Source organism: Ambystoma mexicanum, chromosome 10 (assembly GCF_040938575.1).
Source record: "Ambystoma mexicanum isolate Mex_15411 chromosome 10, UKY_AmexF1_1, whole genome shotgun sequence".
NCBI lineage: Eukaryota > Metazoa > Chordata > Amphibia > Caudata > Ambystomatidae > Ambystoma > Ambystoma mexicanum.
In genome coordinates this window covers 271356910-271380968 of record NC_090932.1, presented here as the reverse complement: position 1 = coordinate 271380968, position 24059 = coordinate 271356910, and the positions used below count along the sequence as shown (strand labels likewise).

Here is a 24059-nt window from a genome sequence, read left to right as displayed (position 1 = left end):
ATGTGCAACATGCTGCTCTTACTCATAAGTACCCTGGAAGCCAGTCCTGTGTGTCTGCCGTCCGGAGAAGGGGTCCTTGTGAATCCAGAAGAGGAGTGCCTGGACATCTTGAGTCGAAGTCCAGTGGTGTCACCCAGGGTCCGGAGGAGCATTTGTGACCGCTGGAAGCCCGTTGCAGTGTAGCGCCCAGAACAGGGGGTACATTGGCATAGTGCTGCTTGACACCCGTAGCTGCAAAAGTTCCAAACTGCCAGGGGTGTTGCTAGGTCCGGAAAAAATCTGGCGCTATGCTAATGTCGAAACTGTTGGGACTCGGGGCTAGCTAGACTTTTGGTTGTAGCCCCTGAGCTTCTATCCAGGGCTACAATCAAAGGACGCGGGGTTATATCGCACTCAAGTACCCCCTAGCAACGCCTCTGCTCGAACTGCTGAAGAATACTTCGTACATCATCACTGACCACTGTTTCCCACTGGATAAGGTCCCAGGTCACTCAGTGCAGAGGAAGGTCCGCCGGTGGGTTTGCTCTACCAGAATCCAACAGACATCCGAGAGTCCAGACTTGGTGAGGGTCTGTGGTCCACTGCAGTGGTTGAGTCCAGGTCGCCAGTAGCTATCCATAGGTCCATGCTGCAGCACCGAAGAACCAAAAGTTAGAAAATTGCTAAATCCCGAAACCTAACACCAAAAACGACCTCTGCACCCTTTGCGCCACAGGTCATCAAAGGTCCCCAGGGGTCTTACTCTCAACTGCCAAACCTTTTAGGAGTCTACAGCAAGTTTCATCTTCCCAGCACTCCCACAGTCGGAGAAATCGTCGACCAACGGAGAGCAACGGAGAGAGCAAAACTGCTGCACTTCAGATAGACTTAGCTTCCATTTATCTTCTTGAACCTGGCATCCCAGTGGCTCCTTCTTCCAAGGGGGTCCATCCTTGAGGAGATTCATGGAATGAAACCGACAAACTCTGCCACTTCGCCTGCCCAGGCGCCAAAGGGACTGTGATGAGGAAGAGCACCTTCTAGCATCAGGAGTCATCCAGGGATCCCAGATTAGTCTTTGATCCTGTTCTCCTGTGGCCTCTCAGGTACTTTGGGGTGGTAGAACCTTTAAAAAGAAAGTAGAGTATTATTGGACTAGGCTGTAAAAGACAAAATAAGTTACTCACTAACTTTTCCATTTCAGGTTGCCCAAGTGGGGGGATCCTCATACAGAATTGTGTATCTAGTCTAAAGAAACCATTCTGCCACTGTTCACAACTAACCTGCCTTTCTTCCCTAATCTTTGCTGTTAGACCTCACTTAAGAACTCACAAACTGTCTGCGTTGGTCCATTTATTACTGAATTTAAGTATTGTGTGGTACCACATAGTGTATATGTATTTGACATTCTTTGAATAGAACTGCCTGAGTACAAAGTGTTATTATTTATATGTATATATTTTACTGAACCTTATTTTATATAAAGAAGCTGTGTTATCACCTAACAAAGTGTATGTACATTCCTTTGTGGGGGCTTGGGGACTCACTGTACTTAAGAACCAGCCTGCATCACCTCCTGAGTCCTTAACCCTTTGTTACTAGTCCAAGCTACCATATAGAGAACCTTGTGTGGCTCTATCCCAACCATACAGCGGGCAGAAGTACAGATAACCCCCTTGCAGTCTTTCCAGTAGGCCTGAAAATGTGCATTTTCCAGTTGGCTAGTGGTGATTGATTTTTTGGCTAGGAAGATATATGTGTGTAAATGTTTATTCGAATAAAAATGTTCATCAAACGCATACATATAACATCAAAGATAAAAAAAAAGTCCATTGGTGCCTTATCAAATGAATCAATCCCCATTACATAATAAAATAGTTTAAAAAGAGAAATAACAAAAAAGCACTCAATTTCATAAACTTAAAATAGAACAGCTTGTCCTCTTTACAAAAAAAAAAACACCTGTGAAACAGAGCAGCCTTCGGATACAGCAGCAGAGCCCAGGCCGTCAGTTTCGTTTCTGCCCTTAGTAGAAAAGACATTTGTGCCTCATCTTGGCAAAGGTCTGTAGATTTTAAGACCTCCAGAATGGTCCGTTTTCTGACTGTCACATAACCCGGACAAAACAAGATGAAGTGACTCAAATTTTCTTTCGGGGCACCACACACAGGGCAGCTTGAGTCACCCGGATAACCCACCCAGTTCACCGTATTACCTCTCAGCCGTAAGCAATTCAACCTTGCCCTTGTGATGAGCCAGCTTTGATTTTATTTTCCCCGGCCCAGGCAAGGTACGGCTGCAGAGTTGATGTGCCACATATAGACTGGTGAAAACCATCTGCTAATGTCACGGATGCTACATTTGTGCGTTTATCCCTGGTTTCACCAATTACCGCCTCCTTAAATAATGTCACTTCTTGCGGTACTAGCATCATGGTCAGTGGTGGTGCAGCCGGCACATTAGCCTTCACAATAACTCCTCTAAGAACCTCAGCCAAGGTATTTTATTCCACCGGTCCCTACTCATTATAAAGTGACATAGCGTGTTATTTTTATTCCCCCATATTCTCAGCCATAGGGTACTTGTGGCAACCGCCCAGTCATCATCCAGAAAGACCATCCTTAGTTCCCTATGCACCGATGGACAGTAGGAAGAGCCAGGAAGACCCAAACACCTCTTGAAATAGCAATTTTCCCTGGCCTGTATGTCACCAGCCTTGCAGTAACCCCAGAAGGATGCTCCATATTGTGTAGCAGATTTTACTTGCAAGGAGTATACCTTAAGGATCGATTCCAGGTGTTGATCCTTGCAGTGAGCAGAAAATAGAGAAAGAACCCCCCCCCAAATATTGACAAATTTTGAGGCACCGTTTTTTCACATGCACCGTTCCTGTCAAGGTCTCCGAAAATCTGACCCCCAAGTAATCGTACTCAGCCACCCATGGGATAACTTCCCCCTTGCAGATTATGGGACTCGTTTTAAAAAGCTTTCTGCTTCCACTACAGCTCATCACTGCTAATTTAGTAGAATTAATTTTTTTTATTTTTTTTTAAACTTCTTTTTATTCGTTTTCAGGAAAGAGAAAAAAACAGCAAACATATACGAACAAAACAGTAACATCAATTATAGAACTAAACCCTCCCCCACACCCACCCCCCCCAGTGGTACAGCACCCAAAAGCCTCGTCCCATTCCCTTCACCCCCTAACCCTTACCTAACCGTATAAGTCCAATAGTTTAAGTCTCTGCGGACACCATTGTTCTGTAAAGTCCCCTCTTAGGAATTCCAGGGCCTCCCCCAATCCGCGTAGAAAGACCCCAGTTTGTTTTCCGCAGCATAGGAGGCCCACTCCAGCGAGACTATATCCCAAAGCTTTCTAAGCCACTCCTGTTCAGTCGGGATCACGGGCCCCTTCCACTTTTGCGCGATGAGGGATAAGGCCGCCAAGATGAATATCGCTGATGCTTTGCTGCAGCTGCGTCCTGCCTCATCCGCCCCCACCCCGTCCCCTAGCCCACTCCTCCCCAGCAATATCTCTTGCGGGTTTCGGAGGGCTCCTCTTCCTAAAGCCTGAGCGGACGCCTTCTTAAGTTCGTCCCAGATGGGCTGAATAACGGGGCAATCCCACCAGATATGTGAGGCTGTGCCACTCTCCCCGCACCCTCTCCAACATTCCCCTGAAGCGGCAGGGTTCATTGCATGAAGACGGGCAGGAGTATAATGCCATCCCACCCAGCATTTGTACCACACCTCCCGAACCTGAATTGCCTTCGCAAGCTTAGGGATCCGCGCCCATAATCTCTCCCAATCGGCTTGCTCCATGCGTACCCCTGAGTTCTTCTCCCAATTTGCCATGTAGGCCCAATTGGTGCCCGGTTTACCTCTCTCGAGTTGTTTGTATAGATCAGAGATTAGCCACTTTGTGCCCTCATGGGTTGTTAGGAATCTTTCAAAGTGGGTTAGATCTCTAGTCGCTGCGTACCTTATAGTCTAATTTGAAAATATCGATGCCGCTCTCTTTCCTCCAAACCAAACTCTTTTTTACATTCCACAAATGTTTTCACTCTCTTCCCGGTAAACATGTCCCTCAGGGTCCTACACCCCCGCTCCTCCCAATCCAAGAAAGCTCCCCTCTCCATCGCAGGAGTAAAGTCCCCGTTTCGGAAGATAGGGGTAAACGGCGAGGGAAAAGTTGTGATCCCCCATCTTAACACCGACCGATCCCAGCACTCAACTACACTTTTCGTGATATCGCTCAAATAAATATGAGAGGGTCGTAACCGTCGCGGGAGCCAGAGGACCTCCCCAAGTGGTGCCCAGCCACCGCCCTGTCCATCCTCACCCAATGTTTCAGGTACTCTTTCGAAAACCATTCTCTAAGTATTCTGAGCTGTGCCGCATCGTGATAGCGGCGGGCAGCTGCCTGGACACACAAGATCTCCTCCCCCCCAAACAAAGCCTCTGACCAATCTATCCGGTCTCTTGAAAAAGCTCTCCGGCACCCTCAAGGGAATGGCCTGGAAAAAGGTAGAGCACCCGAGGTAGTATCACCAACCTGAGTACCGCCCCCCTGCCCAGCCAAGAGACTGGAAGGGCCCCCCACCTCCGTAAATCTTTCTGGATTGCTAAAAGAATCGGTTCATAGTTTGCTCCATACCAACAAGCTAATGAGGGGGTGATCCTTACTCCCAAATACCGCAACCCAGAGGGGCTCCACTTGAATGGGGACAGATCTCTGACCACCCTCGCCTCCCCCTCCCCCAGGGAGAGATTCATCAGTTCCGATTTCTGGAAGTTACCCTGCAGGCCTGATATCCCGCCAAAGGAGGTTAACAATGCTATGCAGGCAGGGAGGGACTCTCTCGGACTGGTAAGTGTGAGCAGCATGTCGTCGGCGAAGGCCGCTACTTTGTGTTGCCCTCCACCAAATGGGATCCCCTTGATCTCCGTTGACTGGCGGATAGCCAATAGGAGGGGTTCTAGATATATGAAAAATAGCAATGGGGAGAGGGGACACCCCTGTTTCGTCCCCCTCTGGTGCCTAAAAGGTCTGGACACCTCTCCGTTGATCAATATGCGTGATGTGGGATTTTTATAATTAGCGGCAACCAAGTCAATAAAGCCCTCCCCGAGCCCCATCTTCTCCATAACCTGGAATAAGAAGGACCACTCAACCCGGTCAAACGCCTTCTCGGCATCCAGCGCCAAGAGGATCGCCGGGGTTTCCGTTTTACGGGACTTCTCAACTAGGTGAGCCACCCTCCTGATATTATCCGCTGTTTGCCGTCCCACAACAAAACCCGACTGATCCTGGTGGATCAGAGATGGAAGATGTTTTTCCAGTCGCCGAGCCAGAATCTTAGTTAAGATTTTTGCTTTGGTGTTGATGAGGGCAATAGGGCGCTAAGAAGTACAGTCCTCCGGGTCTTTTCCTGCCTTATGAATAAGGGTGATCTTAGCCTCCTCCATCGTCCGGGAAATTCCACCCTCTAAGCTAAACGAATTAAAAAGCTGGGTCAAATGTGGGACCAAAAGGTGGGAGAACGTTTTATAGAGGGAGGCAGGATAGCCATCGGGGCCCGGCACCTTATTACGGGGAAGAGCAGCAATAATTGCTCTTACCTCGTTCTCCAAAATGGGACGGCCCAATTCCTCTGCCACTTCCCTAGGTACCTGCGGGATTGGTAAATTCTCCAAAAAACTCCCCTGTAAGTGAGGGGAAGGGCCCTGAGAGGAATACAGGGCCTCATAGAATTCCACAAATCTCTCCCTTCTCTCGCCAGCCCGGGTCAAACGCCTACCACCCTGGTCTTTAAGTGCGGTAATTACCTTAGCTCCCTTTGCCCCCTCAGAAGACGAGCTAGCAGGGTGCCTGCTTTGTTGGCCTTAGCGTAAAAGGTTTGCCTCATTTTGAGCAGAGCTTCTTCGGCCTTCTTATTTCTCAAAATCCCCAGTTGGCCCTCCGCCAGCCTATACGCCCTAAAGGCCCTCCTCGTGGGGGTATTTCGGAGTTGGACTCTGGCGGCCTCCACCTCTCCCTCAAGCTGGGCCTCCAAACCTCTCAGCCGCCTATTCCTCTCCGCCTGAAGGGCGATGAGGTCCCTCCTAAGAGTCGCCTTAAAGGCGTCCCACCTAGTGCCCAGACTCGTGTCGGAGGACATATTACTCCCAAAAAATCCCTGGATCTTGTCTTCCAGCTCACTACATATCGCGGGGTACCTCAAAAGCCCTCCCGGAAATCTCCAACCCCACACCCCTGGCCTATGTCTCCCCAGCCTCAGGACCATTTCTACAACCCTGTGATCGGCTACACCCAGGGGGCCCACCTCCACCGCCCCCACTATACTGGCAGATACCCAGATGTAGTCAATCCATGATTGTGTCCTGTGGACATCGGAGAGGAATGTGAAGCTCTCCCCGCTCCCCCGCAGAGACCGCCAAACATCACGGAGGCCAGCCCCTGCCCATCTCTCCCTCAACTGAGGAGAGGCCACTGAACCTCCCCCCCCACCCCCCTCACCACCTCTGGAACGGTCTCCAACCCTATCCCAGGCAAGATTAAAGTCCCCCATCAGTACCACTTGGCCCCCAGCAAAATTCTCGATGGTGTTTAGGACGTCCCGTAAGAACTGGTCTTGGCCCACATTTGGCGCATATATTGACCCAATAGTGTAGCTCGAGCCCATTATGGTCCCCCTTACCACCACGTACCTCCCATTGGTATCCCGCAGAACTTCCTGTAGCTGAAAATCCGTACCCCTACCAAAGGCGAGGGCCACACCCCCCCTCTTCGTGGGGCCCGACGCGAAATAGATCAGGGGATAACCCTTGAGTCGCAACCGGGCTTGATCTCGCTTCCTCAAATGGGTCTCCTGCAGGGCCAGCACATCCGGCTTGTGGGATCTAACGAAATGCTCCAACTTTGTACGCTTGAGGGGAGAATTGAGTCCCCTCACATTATGTGTTTGCCACTTGAAAGTATCAACTGGGCATATCGGGCCATCAGCAGCCTACATTCCGGGGTGTCAATAGACCCCCCCTTCAGAGTTCCCCTCCTACCTTCCGACCCGGGGCCTCCCCTCCAGCCCCACTCCTCCCCATAGGATGGCTCTCTAACTGCCGGGCTCTTAGGGTGACGCTTCCACGACATGTGCTGTAAAACAACACCCCCCGCCCCCAACACTCCCCCATCCCACAGCCCCCCCCCTATCCCACACTGGGCGCCCCTCTCCTGCCCGCTCCTCTGCCTTCCCAACCCCAACTTGGAAGACATCCCGCATCCCCCCCCCCCATTATCCGGACTCTCTCGTCCTTGCGTGATCCAAGAAGTGCATCCCCGCCCCTCCCCGAATCCGTTGATAGCCAACTTCCCACCACCCCCTTTTAAGACTCCATCCAAACCGTATCAACTGGAACCCCCCCCGGTCCGGGGACCGTCCCTCCTCTCCTCCCTGGGCGGACTTCTCTCTCCCCTCCTGTGGACGCTTCCGCGTCGTCGTCTTCTTTGCGTCGGCGCCCACCGTAGACCACACCCACGGTCTGGCTCCGTCTCCTGGAGCAGACCGAACACTCCCAGTTTCCCCCTCCATGTCCCCAAGGTCCAGGCGGATAATGTTCGCTGCCTCCTGTACACTGGTGGCCCTTCTTTGGACGCCCTCCCATTCAAACACCAACCCAAACGGGAAGGACCACTTGTACTTAACACTCTTCCTCGAAAGTACTCTAAGAACAGGGCGCATTGCCCTCCTTTTCACCAATGTACTGTTAGCCAAATCTTCAAACAGAGAAATCTCCTGGCCCTTATATTGCAATGGTTCGCGAAGCCTTGCCGCCCGTAGAACTGCCTCTTTCTGGGCGTACCGTGCGAACGCAGCCAAAACGTCTCGTGGCTTAGAGCCAGGGCCGCGGAGAGGCCGGCCCACCCTATGTACCCTGCCCAGCTCTATAGCCTCGGGGTCTTCTCCTCCTAGCAGGTCCATAAACATTCTCTGCACTACTCCCTTCAAGTCCCTATCCGTTACTGACTCTGGAAGGAGTTTCACTCTTATATTGACCCGTCTCAACCTATTTTCCAAGTCCTCCAGTTGGGTTTCTAAATTGCGGGTCGCTAGGTCCAGGCGATCGATCGCTTCCCCGTTGGCCGTGCCATCTCTTTCCAATTCCTGCAGGCCCCTTTCCAGTATGTCAGTTCTCTCACCTAACTGAGCTACCTCCTGTTTCAGCTCCCCGAGGGCCATATTTAAGTCCGACCTCAGCAACTGGAACTGATCTTGGAAGGCTTTAGCGAGAGTTTCTCCTAGGGCATGCATCTCACCCTTGAGGTCCCCCCTTGTCAGGGGCTCCCGGTCCTCCACCTCTCCGGGTACCTTAGAAGCCTCATGGCGCTCAGTGTCTTCTCCAAAGCTGCCTTTGACTTCCATTGCTGCAGACCACAAGGAGGGAAGGGTGCTCAGAGGGTCTCCCTCTCTCTGTCCGGTGCGCGGCGCCCTACCCCTGGATCTCGAGGGCATTAGGTCTCTCTTGGGGGCCCGAAAAACCCAGGAATTGGGACAAGCAGGACAGCACCCCTCAGCTCGCCCACCGCTCCTCAACCGGACGCTGCGAGGGGCCACCCACCACCTCCGACCCCACGGAGAGGGGCGACCACAGATCGTGATGCCAGGGAGGTCCCACCTCCCCTATTGCAGTTTTCACCAACTTTGGGATGGGGGAGAGGCCCGGTCAATAAGCAGCCCCCCCCGGGGCCTGCCAACACCAGCACCGGGACCGAGCCTCCACCCTGTGGATCCGATCAGGCCGGGGGGGCCGCCTCCTGTCCACGCCCCCCTGCCTCAGGGAGCCCCCACGCAGCCAGTTCACCGGCGGCTCCCGCCGCGCCCGTTCTGGGGGCGCGGCTCCAGCAGGACAGCCCGTAGCCTCCCGCGTCCTCCGCTCGGAGACCCGGCCCTCCGCTTCGGGGAGTCGGACCGCCCCTCAAAGTGCAGCCGTTGCCAGGCCCGTCCCCCTCCGCGGCGCCAATGTCCTCCGCGAGCGCCTCTCTCCGCGGGCTGATGCACCCGCCTGCAGCCTGCCTGAGCAGGCCTCCGCCGCCGTGGTCGAGACTTCGGGTCCGCAGCACCCGAAGATCCGCTTCGCCTGGCCGCCCGGGCTCCCAGAGCCGCACACTTCCTCCACTGCTGCGAGGTGCCCTCAGGGGGTGGTGGATCCCTGGTGAAGGTCTCGAGGTGCGGGAGCCGCCGTCGGCACGTCTAGTCGCTGCCGGCGGCCATCTTGAATGACCCGGCGGCCATCTTGAATGACCAGAATTAATTTTAAGACCTAGACTTGTCATAAACGAGGCGTAAGCTAGGCCTTTGGGGTTCTGGTCATGAGTACTGTGTCATCGGCATATGCCAGAACCGGAAAATGCCCCCCCCCCCCAATCTCAGGTAATCTGCACCAGTACTCAACAAAGCATGCAGCAGCCCATTTATATATAAAGAGTATGGAGGTCAGGACGCACCCTTGGCGGACACCCAGTAAAATATCAAACCATTCGGTGCACCTGCCTCCTCGACCAAACCGGACATTAGCTTTGTTATCCGAGTGAATCTCCTGTAACACACCCAGGATGTCCACAGGGCAGCCCGTAGATTCAAGCACGGCCCACAACTTGGCGCAATTAACTTTGTCGAAGGCCATACTTAAGTCCATGAACGCAAGGTAGACTGTCTCACCCTTGCAGAAAACAAAATTCGAAATCAAAAGATACAGATTTATACCTGCTCCATTGTGCCTAGGCCTGGGCGAAAGCCAAACTGAATATCAGTTAGGATTTCCGCCTCAGTGAGCCACCTCTCTATATGGCCCAACAGTACCCGACCAAAAGTGGTATCCAAGAGAGAAATGGGGCGATATCCCCCTTTTTAAAGAAGGGAAAAATAGTTGCTGAATTCCAGGATGGTGGATAATGCCCTGAACTGAAAACACGCATTAAAGGCCAAAGTCGGCATCGGTGCCCATAGGTCGATTTAGATCATAAAGAGATCTACCGGTATGGCGTCCGGGCCAGGTGCTCTATTCCGTGACTGGGTCCCTATTGCTTTAACCACCTCCTCCAAAGTGAAGTGTAGAGATACGCCCCCAGACAGATTTTCCTTGCTTACACAACTGTCATAATACAGAGTCCCAAAGTAGGAGACTGAGTCCGCTGCCTCGACATGAGTGCCCTCTAGGCCTTGAATTCCTTTATTGGAGGATCTACTCGTCACAAATTCCCAGAAGCCCTTTGCATCATTCACCCAGAGTGACACTAGAAATTCCTCCCAGGCCCTAACTTCCAACTCTAGTTTTCTTTTCTCAGTCGTCCTGCGATAGTCAGTATACGCTTGAACAATGCTGCGTCTGTCTATCACGGGACGTTTTAAGGCATCTAAAAGGGCTGATTTGGCCAGCCTGCAGGATTGGTTAAACCAGCCCCGCTTTCCATCGCCCCCAGGTTGTCTGGGTATCACTGAGAAACTCCCATTGGTGACCTCCAGGATACCCATAAAAAGACCCACCACTTCCCTTTGGCTGCAAGATTTATCCATTATCCCCATTAAAGCATCTCGTTGGGTGGCTAATATTTGCAAATGCAGGCCAGAACTGAGGATTTACCCCATTTAATTTTCCTAAGTGATGCTGCATCACTGTCCACTTGACACAATGGAGTGGACTCGCGCACCAACCCTTCGATCAGACCCTCAACTACCAGAACCACTGGGTAATGATCGCTGTTCCCCACCCTTGCTATTTCAAAGCTCACAATGTATCTCCACACATCCAGAGATGCACAAAGGTAGTCCATAATGGAGGATCCCAAATGGTTGTTAAAGGTACGTTTACCAGGGATGTTCGGGTTAATGCGCCCATTCGCTGATCATAAGCCCCACTGTGTCTATGTGGAGAATCTAGGGGGCGAGTAGCTTTGAATTTCATATTTGTACCAGCTATTGGGATTACCACCTTCCTTTTTACCTCTACCCAGATCTTTCCTGTCAAGTATTATCCAATACTTAATTGTTAGAATTTTGATCTGTAGGTTTAATCTCAGTGGCTATCTCGCTAGATCCTTATAGGCCACCACCCAGCTTAAAAGGCAACTTGCAGTGTTTAGTTAAATGGGGGCCCTTGTCTTGGGAAAGTAGATTTATCAGGCGATCACTTTTGCTGCACATGAAGATTCTGCATCGAGTTCCTGATGGGCCAGGACACAGCTTCTTCCCACAAATGCAGGTGTGATTCAGACCCACGTACCTTTTACGGTCATGCAGCCATCTAGTGCCCCATTAGCAGTAGTGCTGGCATGGGTCCACTAACTGCTCCCCCACTCACATTGCAGTATGAAGTAGTTCATGCCAGAGGAACGAGTCAACAAGCTTGCATGCAGCAGTGGCAGAGTCCCTAGCCGTTCACATTTGTTGAACACGGCCGCCATCTGGTTGAGGCTCCAGATCATGTGCCAGTGGTGAGGATTTTCAATCTATTTGGAATATTGCATCAATTGCTTCAGTTGAATCAATATGTGCAAAAAAATGCATCTTCCTTGGGCTCCCCTGGTAGCAACAGTGGGACTTTGTAATTGGTTATTTATAGCGCGCTTAATACCCAAAGGTTTCTAAGCACGTACCCAGGGATTGAACCTGTGTTGCTCTGCGTCCTCTTGCTTCCAAGGCGTGCACGGTACCCCTGAGCTATCCTCCCGAGCACTTTAGAGAGACTGAGGAGCTGGGTCTGCTCCTTATTCTGCCCAACGCGTCACCTTCAGTAATGTTTTTCTGATGGATATTGCCTTTCTTCCAGGGATTCATCCTCATGCTCCCACCTACCCCTAAATTACTTGTAATGCTGTGATTACTAGTCAACTGTCTTCTGTGATTTTGCATGGCAGTTCTGCCACTACTTTTATCCTTTGTAGAGCGTGGGAAATGATATAGAACTGAGCTAAAGGAACAGGCGTGGTTCACTTTATATATGCAAATAAAGTCAGTCAGCACCAGTAGCATCCAATGAGGCAACGTTCCTGGAGTCATACTCGCACCCCCTGGTGGCTGCATAAAGATTTCCATATCTAGAGGGTACCTCGAGCCATTTCAAAAGTTCAGGAATCTGTAGCGGGGAAAATCGTGTCCATAGAAAACGAGCATTGGCAATGCAACAGGTAGTGCTTTTGTGTAGGCCTGGGAAAGGCACTTGCCAGGCATTGTCATAGTGGTATTAACTGCCCATTGATGGTAGCAGGTGCAAAATGGTGCATGTTCATGGGTATGTAATAGTGCTTGGTAAATGCCTAATACTTATACAGAAGACACAATTGTTGGCTTTGTTAATGCTTGTTTTAACAGGACTTCACTGAATGACATGTGCAGTGCTTATGAATCAAGTGGCTGAAGGCCGACCTGATAAGACATTTGTATTACACCAGTAGCATATTTACAGCTCCAATTAAGTCATTAACACTCAAAAGACTGCTTTGAAAAACATTGGCAGGCACTTTGAGCACGCTTTAATCATGCCGTACCATCAAACCTTGCGCTCAAAGTGTTTCCATGAGTAGGTGTTTTTTTGGGCAGGTAGGAGCAGGAACTGGGTGGGAATGGCCATAGGGATTAGCATAGCCCTGGGCAGTCGATGGGTGGGAAAATAACCAAACAAATGCAAGCTGAGTGCCCTTCGTCCTATGCCATATGAAAGTGTCACCCAATAGCCCAAACTAAAAAGCATCACCTAATTTAAGTAATTTGGTTTCAATGGATTGCTTTTCTCCTGCAGATATCCTCATCCAGCTCTGCTGCTCGGAAACCTTTCGACAGGGGGACATAGGGGACCTCGACTCGGCTGTCGATCCATCTTGCTCGGTGCTCGATCGTCGGCTACAGACGTAACTTTGGGCGTTGTGTATATATACCACGTCACTACGCCCCATACTTTAGTTCCTTTTTCCTGCACGCTTGACACATTATGCTGGGGGGGAACACTACACTGAATCTTCGACTCTGTGTTTGCCTAAACTCGTCACATTTTTTTCAAAAATCCTTGACCGCCAGTATGTCCGCTCCCCTGACTTTTGGTTTTAAGAGGTGCACAAACTGCCATTCTGAAACGTCAGTGACCGGACCCGCACAACGTCTGCCTGTGATGTCTGGGTACGGACCATGACACAGAGGGATGTGCGTCGTACTCCAAGATGCACCCGAAGTCCATATGCAAGCGGCCGCCAAGCTTGCCTTGGGCCGACCGTCTCTAAAATCCCTGGTGCAGTCGATCGTTCAGTCTTCCGAGGCCGAGACTGAAGGGCCCACTTCCGAAAAGAAGGAAAAGCACTGACGGAAGGCCAAAAAGCAGTCACACTCAAGGAGCCATTCTTCCTCGTCATTTTCGCAATAAGAAGAAGAAATGCTACCATCAAAAACAAGTCCAGCTCGTCGTCAGAAAAAGGTAAGCCTTCGGCTAGACCCGCCACCCGGGAGGAGTGGGAAGATTTCAAAAGCCAAATGCTGGATATGTTTAAGGCACAGGCTGCAGCAGGAGTGAGTACACTTTGCCCCCCCAAACCACTCTGAACAGCAGGCCTTGGCAGCTTACCAAATCATAGGTGCCGGAGAAGCCTCCAGGCACGACTCCGACACAGGCGCAAAGTTCATTGATGACCAGCCACTCTAGAGAGCATAGACAGGCTGATGGCCCCGATGCCACAATGGTGTCCAGGACCCGTCTGGGGCTGATGGCCATTCCGTCAACGTCGAGGGAGAAGCCTTCGGAGCCGACTGTCGGTGAGGAACCCCTTGCGCCTCTCTCCAGGTCCGGCTTCTTCAAGTCAATGGCGTTGATTTTCGGCATCAACCAGGGTGATGACCAAGGGGGCATAGACCCCATATACACATGGTCAGGAGGCTTTGTTTTCTTTGACAAACAGGCAGACCTTTTTGCACTTGCCCACGTCTCCAGATGTAGAACTTCAGCAGGATCAGCCATACACTCGCATCCATGCTAGGTTTACGGCCCTAGTGGAAAGGGTAGTAGACACCCTAGGTTTGAAGTCCACTTCAGTCCCTGTTCAGGGCAGCACATTGGCAGACATATTAAATGAAGATCCTGTGAGAGACCATAACATGCCACTTAATCTGGCAATTTCAGACCCCATAGCCTCATCACCCCTGCTCTATTCCACTGGTCAACTCTACTTTTTTGGGGAAGTACAGGCCAGCAAGAGGAGATCCATCATTTTTTGCTGTTCACCCTTCTCCGGTAGGGCTTGTTGTGCAGTCATCCACAATCTCCCCCAGGCATGTGGCCGCTACTTCTAATCTACCTCCGGACCGGGAAGAAGGTTGGACGCAACGGCCAAGAAGATCTTTACTTCTGGTAGCATGGCGCTGAAAGCCACCAATGTAACTTGTGGATTGGCAAAATAGTCTTTTGGCTTATGGAAAGCTGTGCATCAGGCAGCGCAATACATCCCCGAATGTGAAGTGCAGGATGGATTTACACAGCTGGTGGAAGATGGGGAAGGAGGTAGCCAAGCAGTTGTTGGAAACTGTCCTGACGTGGCAGACTGCACTGGCCGTTCAATGGGATCAGTGGTAGTCTCGAGGAGACAAGCTTATCTCACAACTTCTGGGGTCTCTCCGAACGTCCAGAATAAGCTACTGGACATGCCGTTAAGGGGGAATTCCCTTTTGGCCAGAAGCCTGATGACTCTTTGGAAAAATGTAAGGAATCAAAATTAGCCGCTAAACCGCTGGGCCTAGCTGCGCAGCCGGTCAAACCTGCCATCAGCTTTGCCTCTAGAGGCAGAGGCTATAGGCGCTATCTGTCTTATGGCAGGAAGGTGCAGCTCCCGCAGGCCAGGCAGGGGCAGAAGCATTTCTCGTGCCTCGGAAGGGGCAGAGGGGCTTCTAGAGGGCAGCATGCAGCGGTGGGGGCGGCTCCACCCTCCAAGCCGCTTTGATTTCCCCTCCCACTACTTTTCGGTTGGTGGACGGTTGGCAGAGCATTGGTCATAGTGACAGGAAGTTTGGTGGGGTTATTGCCTGCCCTTTTTAAGAAAACCACCAGACAGGCCCCCACCAAATCCAATCCAACCGGGACAGGAGCTCCAGGAAGAGCTGCAAGCCCTGTTGTTGAAGGATGCCGTGGAAGAGGTACCTCCCGAACAGAGAGGATCAGGTTGGTATACCTGGTATTTCCTGGTGCCCAAGAAGGGAGGCGGTCTGCGTCCCATTCTGGACCTCAAGGCTTTGAACAAGTTCCAGAGGAAAGACAAGTTCAGGATGGTGACGTTGAGAAAAATTCTCCACGGTCTCGAACTTCAGGACTCTCTGGTGTCAATAGATCTACCGGATGCTTATTTCCATGTGCCGATACATCAAAAGGACAGGAAGCTCCTGAGGTTCCTCATAGGGGACAAGCAGTTTCAGTTCAAGGTGCTTCCCTTTGGGTTGACCTCCGCTCCAAAGGTCTTCACCAAGCTCATGGGGGTAGTCACTGCTCACCTGAGGAGGTCCATGTATTACCATACCTGGACGACTGGCTGATCCGAGGGAAGTCGGCGGGACATGTCTCATCTGGAGGCCAGCTGCCTTCTACTGCACAAGCTGGACTTCTCCCTGACCTTGAAGTCCCATGTGATGCCAGTTCAAAGGCTCCAATTCATCATGGCAGTCCTAGGCAGCCAGGTAGGGAAGGCCTTCCTTTCTCAGGAGAGAGTCAACAACATTGCACAGATGGTGCACTTGTACCGGAACCACGCCACCTTACAACCGGCTTCCTTCCTCCTCCTCTTAGCCTCATTGCCTTCTGTATTTTTCTAGTGCCAGCGCCAGGCTACACATGAGATCCCTTCAGTGGCTCGTGAGAAGACAGTGGTCACAGTACCTCGTGGTCACAGTACCTCGGAGCCCTCACAAATTCCCTCAGGGTGTCCAGGTCAGTGGCCGCCTACCTCAGTTGGTGAACCGAGATAACAAAATCTCATGGCAGGGGAACCCTTCTGGCCTCCTTGGCCTCGGGTCCAAGTGGTCACGGATGCGTCTCTAAAGGTTTGGTGCTCTCACTGCATGTACTTGCAGGTGAACAGCCTTTGGTCAGCAATGGAAGCCAGGTGGCACATCAACAGGCTGGAGTTGCGAGCCATCAGGTTAGCCCGGAGGACTTCGCCCCGTCTCTCAAGAGCAAACATCTCCTGATTCTGGCAGACAACACAGTGGCCATGCTCTACCTGAACAAGCAGGTGTGCGTTCCTTCCCTCTCTGCAGAGAGGCGATGCAGTTGTGGTTCTGGTTGCTAGAGAAATAGATCTTGTGTCAGCAGTTCATCTGGCGGGGACAGAGAACGGCTTGACAGATGCTCTGAGCAGGCAGAGCATGGTCTCACACAAGTGGGAAGTGTGCCAGGAAGTCCTGGAAGAAGTCTTCTCTGTGTGGATCTGTGTGCCACTGAGTCCAACAGGAAGTGCAGACAGTTTTGCTTGAAGGAATTCCCAGCGAACGGCAGACTGGGGGACGCATTTCTGGTGGATTGGACCTTCCCTTTCCACTATGCCTTCCCTCCGATTCCCATCATCCCATGGGTTCTCCGGAGGTTGAGGAGGTTTCGAGCAACCATAATATTGGTCGCCCCGGATTGGACAAGGAGTACTTGGTACTCCAACCTCTTGCATCTGACCATCTGTCCACCTCACTGGTTGCCTCGGCGCCCGGATCTCCTGACCCAGTAGGAAGGTTGGGTACTTCACCCGAACTTGGAGTCCCTCAACCTACATGCATGGTTCTTGACAGGATGAGGCATGATGACTGGGACCTCTCGGAGGAGGTACAAGGTGTTGCTGGCTGCACGCAGATAGTCTACCAGATCTCTGTACACGTGCAGGTGGAGAAGATTTGAGGTGTGGTGCAGGGAATATGAGATCTATCCCATCTCTTGCCCCACCACTACAGTGATGGAGTTCCTTCTGTCACTGGCCTCAGCAGGCCTTCAGGTTACCACAGTCAAAGAATATTTGGCAGCCTTGTCTGTGTTCAAAAGGTCCCCAGATCAAGGTTCCTACTTCACGATTGGAGTTATGGCCCAATTCCTGAAGGGCCTTGTAAATAGTTTCCGCCAACTCCTTTTGTTGTCCCAGACTGGGATTTAAATCTATTCCTAACATTTTTGATGGCGGCTCCATTTGAGCCTATGCATTCCTGTTATTTGAGACTATTATTATCATTTTGGTTGCGATCACGTCAGCCAGGAGAGTTAGCGAGCTGCAGGCCTTGTGTTGCAAGCTCCCATTCCTGTGTGTTTTTTTTGGGAAAAGGTTTCCCTTAAAGTAAGGCCTGCCTTTCTTCTGAAAGGGGTTTCAGAGTTCCACTTCTCTCAGTCCAGAGATGTACTGGTCTTCTAACCTCCACCACACCGCTCAAAGGTGGAGGAGCGATTCCACACACTTAGATACCAAAAGAGACTTGAGCTTTTACGTCGCTAAGACCACGGAATTCCAAAAATCTGAACAGCTGCTTATCGCCCATTTATTGTCCCGCAAGTGTCTAGCTGTAACTAAGCAGACACTGTCTCATTGGATTATTCTTTGCATTGCAGAATGTTACCAGTCTGCAGGCAGGGAGCTTCCTCCCACCATCAGTGCACACTCGACGAGAGGGGTCTCGACTTCTACGGCCTTGTAGAGGGGAGTTCCCATTAAGGAAATCTGTCGTATGGCCAGATGGTCGAACATGCACACGTTTATCAGGCACTATTGTCTGGATGTTGCCCGCGGGGCTGATGCACATTTTGGTAGGGCAGTCCTGCAAAATTAGCTACTGTAGCACTTTCTGCCCGCCTCTGTGGTCCTAACTGCTTTAGGATCTATCAGATGAGGAATCTGCAGGAGAAAAGGAATCCATTGAAGGAGACATTACTTGCAGGAATGTTCTTTCTATTGATTCTTCTACCGTAGATTCCTCATCACCCCTTCCATCCATCCCGGCTCAGAAAGTTCTTACGGCTTGCCGCATCTGTCTAAGTGAAGGGACACCTGGTGATGACCCTGAGGTGACCACTCCTATCTGGCTAGTCGCTTGCCTTTGAAAAAGAAACAAAAGAAAATCTTTTTGTCTAATTCTTGGGGTTTTCACCCTTTTGGGATGTCTCCCATTGTCAAGTTTTTTACAGGCTGGTTAGCCTTGTCTTTCATCGTTTTTCTCTGCAGCGTTCAAGCACGGGGAAAAGAGGGCACTAAGGTATGGGGCATAGTGACGTGGTATATACGCGACGCCCAACGTCCCATCCGGAGCTGACGATTGAGCACCGGACAAGACGGATCGACGGCTGAGTCAAGGTCCACTGCGCCCCCTGACGAAAAGGTTACGAGCAGCAGAGCTAGATGAGGATATCTATCAGATGAGGAATCTGCGGGAAAGGAATCTATATGAAGAACATTACGGTAAGTCATTTCTCCGATTAGCTGCAAACTAAAACTATTGAAACGTAGCTGCTCAGTAAGGATGATGACAAGGGACGATGCATCATTAGTGTTATGACCCCCGAAGATATCCAGAGACTGGTAACATTTATCTGTGTCTTCGTTCAGAATGTATGGCTTGTTTATAGTAATGGGTAAAAAAAGAAATATCACATTGTTCTGCACTTTACTCTATTTGGCTTTTGCTTTGCATTCTTTCACTTCTAGATAAATTAACGACTTGTGCCCGAGTTGCGCTTCCCTGAATCAAACAAGCTCTTTGTGTTGTTTTTTTTTGGTACAGGACACCGAAAGAGATAACAGTAATGAATATTCACCGAGCCATCTGCAATATTCCAACGATGGATTTCTTGTCAAACAAACACATGGGGGTGTTAAACGTGGAGCAATAAACGTTCTAAAAACTCTTGCAAAAGGAAGGAACGAGAAAGGAAAGTTGGAGTTCTGTTGCAGATGTGTGTCAAAGCCACAGTCTGCATGCGAAGGTCACCCGGATATAAGGCTCCATGTCCTGTTCCTGCAAATGACAATGCACCTTAGTACACGAGCAATGCTTGGTGCCCATCGGTCCCATAGATTTTCAGTGTTAACTTCTTCACGACTGTAACACAATCACATGGTTAATGTGTTTCAGCATGCATTTCCATGCCTTGTCCTACTTCAGGTCTCAACTTGGAAAAAACAGTAAACACTATTTTTTCATATTTGTGCAATGCCTATTTTTGGTGGAACAATATGGGAAGATTACTTACATAAGTTTGAAACAATGTTAACTTTTTTCCTCAAAGTTTACTGCTGCTATGTTACAGGTATAGATGTAATAAAAGCATCCATTACTGCAATACAAATGGTATTAAATTAAACTTATTAACGCACTGCATTGAGCTGACAAAAACATCTTGTGGTTTCTGGCTGCCTGTATGTATGGATCTGCTTAATTGGCATCCGGTATTTCACAGCGATCTAGTTTCTACGTGTACATCTGTGTTGATCAAAATAATCTTTTTACTTTTTGCAAGATAAAATATCAGGATCCCCATTTTTCTTCCACCTGTTGGTCACACATAGTTCACTACATCTACATAATTGTAGCATAGCCTGCACACTGGTCCAAGAGCCTCGACAACTTCAAGTAAAGAGCAGGATTTGATTTTCCTTTAACATCCCCTCATTGCACCATTTTCTGGCTCCATTTTGTTAGGTCCCTTCATTTAGTCCAGATGCATCACTATCAGGGTGGTGCGGAAAAACTTTGAAAACATGCGTTGTACCTATATTGGCAGCAAGGCTAACATTTAAGGCTGGCAAGTAGCCATTTTACACATTGAAAATGTCCTTCTGCTATTTTGAAAAAGAGGTAGGTTGTACCAGTTAAAACATCTGTGAGCAAAAAACAGTGAGGCTTGCTACATTTGTGCAGTGCTATTGTGTCTGTCCCTTGTGTTGCTGCTGAAGTCTTCAGAAGTCGGAGAGCTTGGATTTGTGAGAACTTCTATCTTCCAAATATTGCCCCTCACCCTACCACACGCAAATTGGCATTTCTGGAACATGGAGTCCATGAATCAAAGTGTTGAGTTAGGAAGAGGGCAGATAAGATGGAGTCCAGACTTTGCCGTAGGCATGTGGTGCCTGTCCTGTGAACTGCAACTTCAAGTGAGACGAATGCAAAATGCCAGCAGGGTTGGGGGCATCACAAATATGTGCAAATCATGCAGTTTGTGGGAGGATTAGGGAGGGACAGAGAGTGGAGATGCAGGTGTAGTGCACAGAATAAAGGACAGATGACAACCAGACTTCAGACTTTTAGCAGACTTCTAATTATTCATAATATTGTTAGATGTTTGTTACCATTAGTAGAAATCAAGTGTAGATATAGTTCAACAGAGGAAGCCCACACCCTGTATCTCAGGGGGAATATCAACACTCAAGGTATATTGGCTCATAACCACAATGCCCTTGACACCATGAATCAGTAGTGCTCCTCCTGTGCATGAAATGCAAAATGTGGGATAGGCTAGAGGGGTCGTCAGCCAAGGAAAGGATATAACTGGCTGCGAAACGCAGCGCATACAACTTTAAAAAAAAACACAGCGCCCTTGACCAGACAAGGTTGACTTGACTCTCCCTCAGGTCAATCATCTGTGATGCTAATGTAGTATGCTGCAGGTACACTTTCTAATTTGCATCTTTTTCACTAGCAAAGAGGCCTCTGACTGTGTAGGTGGAAAGAGAAATGTTCTCTTTAAGTAAGGGTTACAGTCCTCTTTATCCTAGATAATTGATTTAAATGTTTTTGTAGATGTGTTTATTCTGACGGTAACTTGATGATTGCAATATATGAAAAATAAAACACTATTAATTTTGCCCATAACTTGGTATCGCTAAGTGAGCAAGACCTTTATACAGCAGGCTCTGTACATTTGATCCCCCTCTGGGTGCTGCATATTTTATGTTTATCCTTTCGGGTCAGGGCTAAAAGAAAAGCTTCTAAATCACTGAACAGAAAGGGAGTAAGGGAATCTAGAAGTGAACTGCTTCTAAAATATATTTTGTGCCATAGGCTGGTGGTGAGTCCACACTGGTCCCTAGGAGCCAGACCTGGCACATACCTGCGTGCCCTGCCTCACTTTGCGGTTGGATCCCATCAATAAACTGCATCTTTATTACTGAGACACGGCTGGGTGAACTGCACTGCATCATACCAAGGGGATGCTTGCATAACCGGGCTGTTTGGGATGGACTTCTCCTTTTTGGGGATAGGCAACACTGATTTGCATGTGGGTTGGTACCTTCTGCAAACGCACAGACTAACAAGGGAAAGGGAATCGAGGGATCATACATGATAACATGCATTCAACAACTCTTTCCAGAGGTTTTGGGAAAGCCACCAGACTTTAACATTGAAATTGACAGGGCACACTGTGGGAACAATGAGGGGAGATCATACTACGCCCAATGGATGTATTGTGAAACTCCATAGCTTTGTGATGAAAAATGGCCAGAAACAGGATGAGATCCACTAACTGGACAGTACTGTCAAGCTCTATAATGACATTGCTCTGGCGACCCTGCAGGGGTGAAGAAGATTCTGACCAGTGACTGATCTTCTTTGAGCCTGCAACAAGACATACTGATGGATCTCCCCATTGTTCTGCAGATCCATCACAATAACCAGGTAGTTATGGTGACCTCCGTTGAGCAGGGGAGAACACTCCTCCATGAAGAACCCACTGAGGAGCAAAAAGGTCAAAAGACGAGTTGACGAATGAGACGATGCCTGGTAAAAAAGCAAGCAAAACTCCCAAGAACACATCCATAACATCTGGTCCTCAAACAGGGAAACGTGTCAAAGACAGGAAACCTGCTACATCATGAGGCCCGACAATTGCTGGAACTTTTCGATCCAAGATAAAGGGGCTCATGACCTCAAGATATCCGACACTGGACATGCCCAAGAAAAAAGGAAACGCCTAATTGTTCTGCGTAGTAACAAGAACTGCTGCCCCTGAACCCTTTTGGGGAGAGCTGGGATATAGTTAACAGATGGTCTGCCCACTATGCGATGGGAGGGACTAAGCTGTTGAGGATGGGGTGGTTTCAAATGGCGGTCCAGTGTTTCCAAGGGGAGATGGGACAATCACACTTTAGCAAACGGCAACGTAAGGAAGGATGATATCCCAAATGCTGTTGAAGAAGACAGGGAAAAGAGGGAATGAGGCCTGGAAATGAAAGTACAACAATCAAGTTGGCAAGTTGCATGTTTTGTAAGTTTCTTACTAAGCCTAGAGAATACAGCGGACTACTGGAATATTATCGACAACCTGTGCATATGACCAGGGAGGACATACCCGCTCAATAGGCAGCTCAATAACGGCTCAAAATGTTTAGAGTAATATCACTAATTGGCTGTGCCTGAACACTCCCCCAAAAAAGAGCCTTCTTGTTCAGGGTGCTCAATATTAGTAATCCCAAACTGGTGCTAATCCAAGAAAGACAGAGAAGGGACACTGGTAGGCTGAGGCACCATCTATAACCCAAACAGTATTTTGCTTGTATGTCCACCAGACATACTCAAGGAGTTATATGATTTTTGTCTCATTTGGCTTGAAAGGAAAGATGTGGAGAGCGGGAATCGGCTCAATGGTCTGGTCGGATCATGCCATGTTGTGGATTGACAAAAATGAGGGGCTTGAAGAAGAGTTATAGGAAGTGGCTGTTGGAGAACTATCTCCTGAGACACCCCATAGTGAGAAAACAACTAAGGAGGTGATTTTAGAGTACTACATAGAGAATCCTATTGAAGATATGTCCTTGGGAAAGGTTTCCCATGATATAACCAAAAATAAAATACGTAATTAGACATTGCCTCTTTTTTTTTATCAAAAAAACAAAATTTATTTTGGATTTTTGCTCCTTTTTTATAATTCCCACTTTTCCCTACCTTAACGTATACCCTTACCCCACCTATTGTTTTATACAAATATACAAACATTTGGAAAAAATGAGAATACATTTTTTTTGTATTCAAATCCTTGCCAAACACATTGGATGCATTCAATGCCGTAATCTGGGGGGATAAAAATCATTGACCTATCGATGAGAGCAAAGAGGGGAAGAGGATAAGTTAAGAAAAAGTTGATGCAGATAGCTACCCTAGAAGAACAGCATAAAGATTTGTCCAGAGAGAATCCATGAAAATTAGGTATGGTTAGGTGCGAACTTTATCAACTCATCAGAAAAGTAGAAAGCACTTTCCTCCAAACTAAGCATTGTGTCATTGAAACGGAGCACCCAGTGTGGTTCCCTCCTGACCAAACATTTGCAGACCCAGAGAAATCGGGCCTATATGCTGATCCTGAAAACAAAGGTCACTTATTGGGTCGGTAGCAAGAAAAGTGTTTTGGGATTTCTGTGCATCACCATATAAAAAGGAATCCAACTTGCCTAAGCTCACACCAGGTCAAAGCAATGGGTTGGAAAGACCGATCACATATCACACAATTGGAAGTCCTGAAGGCCATGCAAGCCCTTCAGTTAATTAAGAGCCCAGGACCGGATGGCTTCACGCCATATTCTATAAAATATTTGGCCCATTGCTAGCAGAGGTTTTGACATCATGCCATTGATGGATGAGTCACAAATTGTGGTGGATCCCCAAATCATGAAAGGCTGTGACTCTCTGATCTTCATACAGGCCCATAGCTCTAACAAACTTGGATGCAAAAATCGGCACACAGGTACTGGCCCAATAGGATAGAGCCTCTTCTTCAGACCCTGATTGGTTCAGACCAACCGGGTTGTATACCTGAGTGAAGTGCTGCGGACAACACAAGAAAGGTTTTTCTTATAATTGATCAAGTTAAACTATTTAACCATAAGGTAGTTCTCCTTGCATTTAACTCGGAGAAAACGTTTGACAGGGCGTAGATTTGGTCTAGGATTGAGGATGAGAGACTAGCTCTGGGTTTTCGATAGTTAGTCTGGGTCAATGGGGCATTATCTGATCCACTCAATATAAGAAGAGGGACAAAGAAGGCATGTCCGCGTTCCCTACTTGTGTTCACTATGGTAATGGGATCCTTTGTGGCACATATCG

The 24059-nt window shown here is 49.2% G+C and overlaps 1 protein-coding gene across 4 annotated transcripts in view; it reads left to right on the top strand.

Annotated features, from left to right (window-relative positions):
* YEATS2 (YEATS domain containing 2) overlaps nucleotides 1-19343 on the top strand; it is a 1971885-nt gene extending 1952542 nt beyond the window's left edge. For 2 of the 4 annotated variants that reach the window (XM_069617830.1, XM_069617832.1), the window contains one exon: nucleotides 18747-19343. In XM_069617830.1, coding sequence (XP_069473931.1) covers nucleotides 18747-18855 — 109 coding nt within the window. In that variant the 3' untranslated portion in view covers nucleotides 18856-19343. The remainder of the gene's footprint in view (nucleotides 1-18746) is intronic. The other 2 variants (XM_069617831.1, XM_069617833.1) reach the window with 1 other exon arrangement.
* Nucleotides 19344-24059: the final 4716 nt, after the last annotated feature.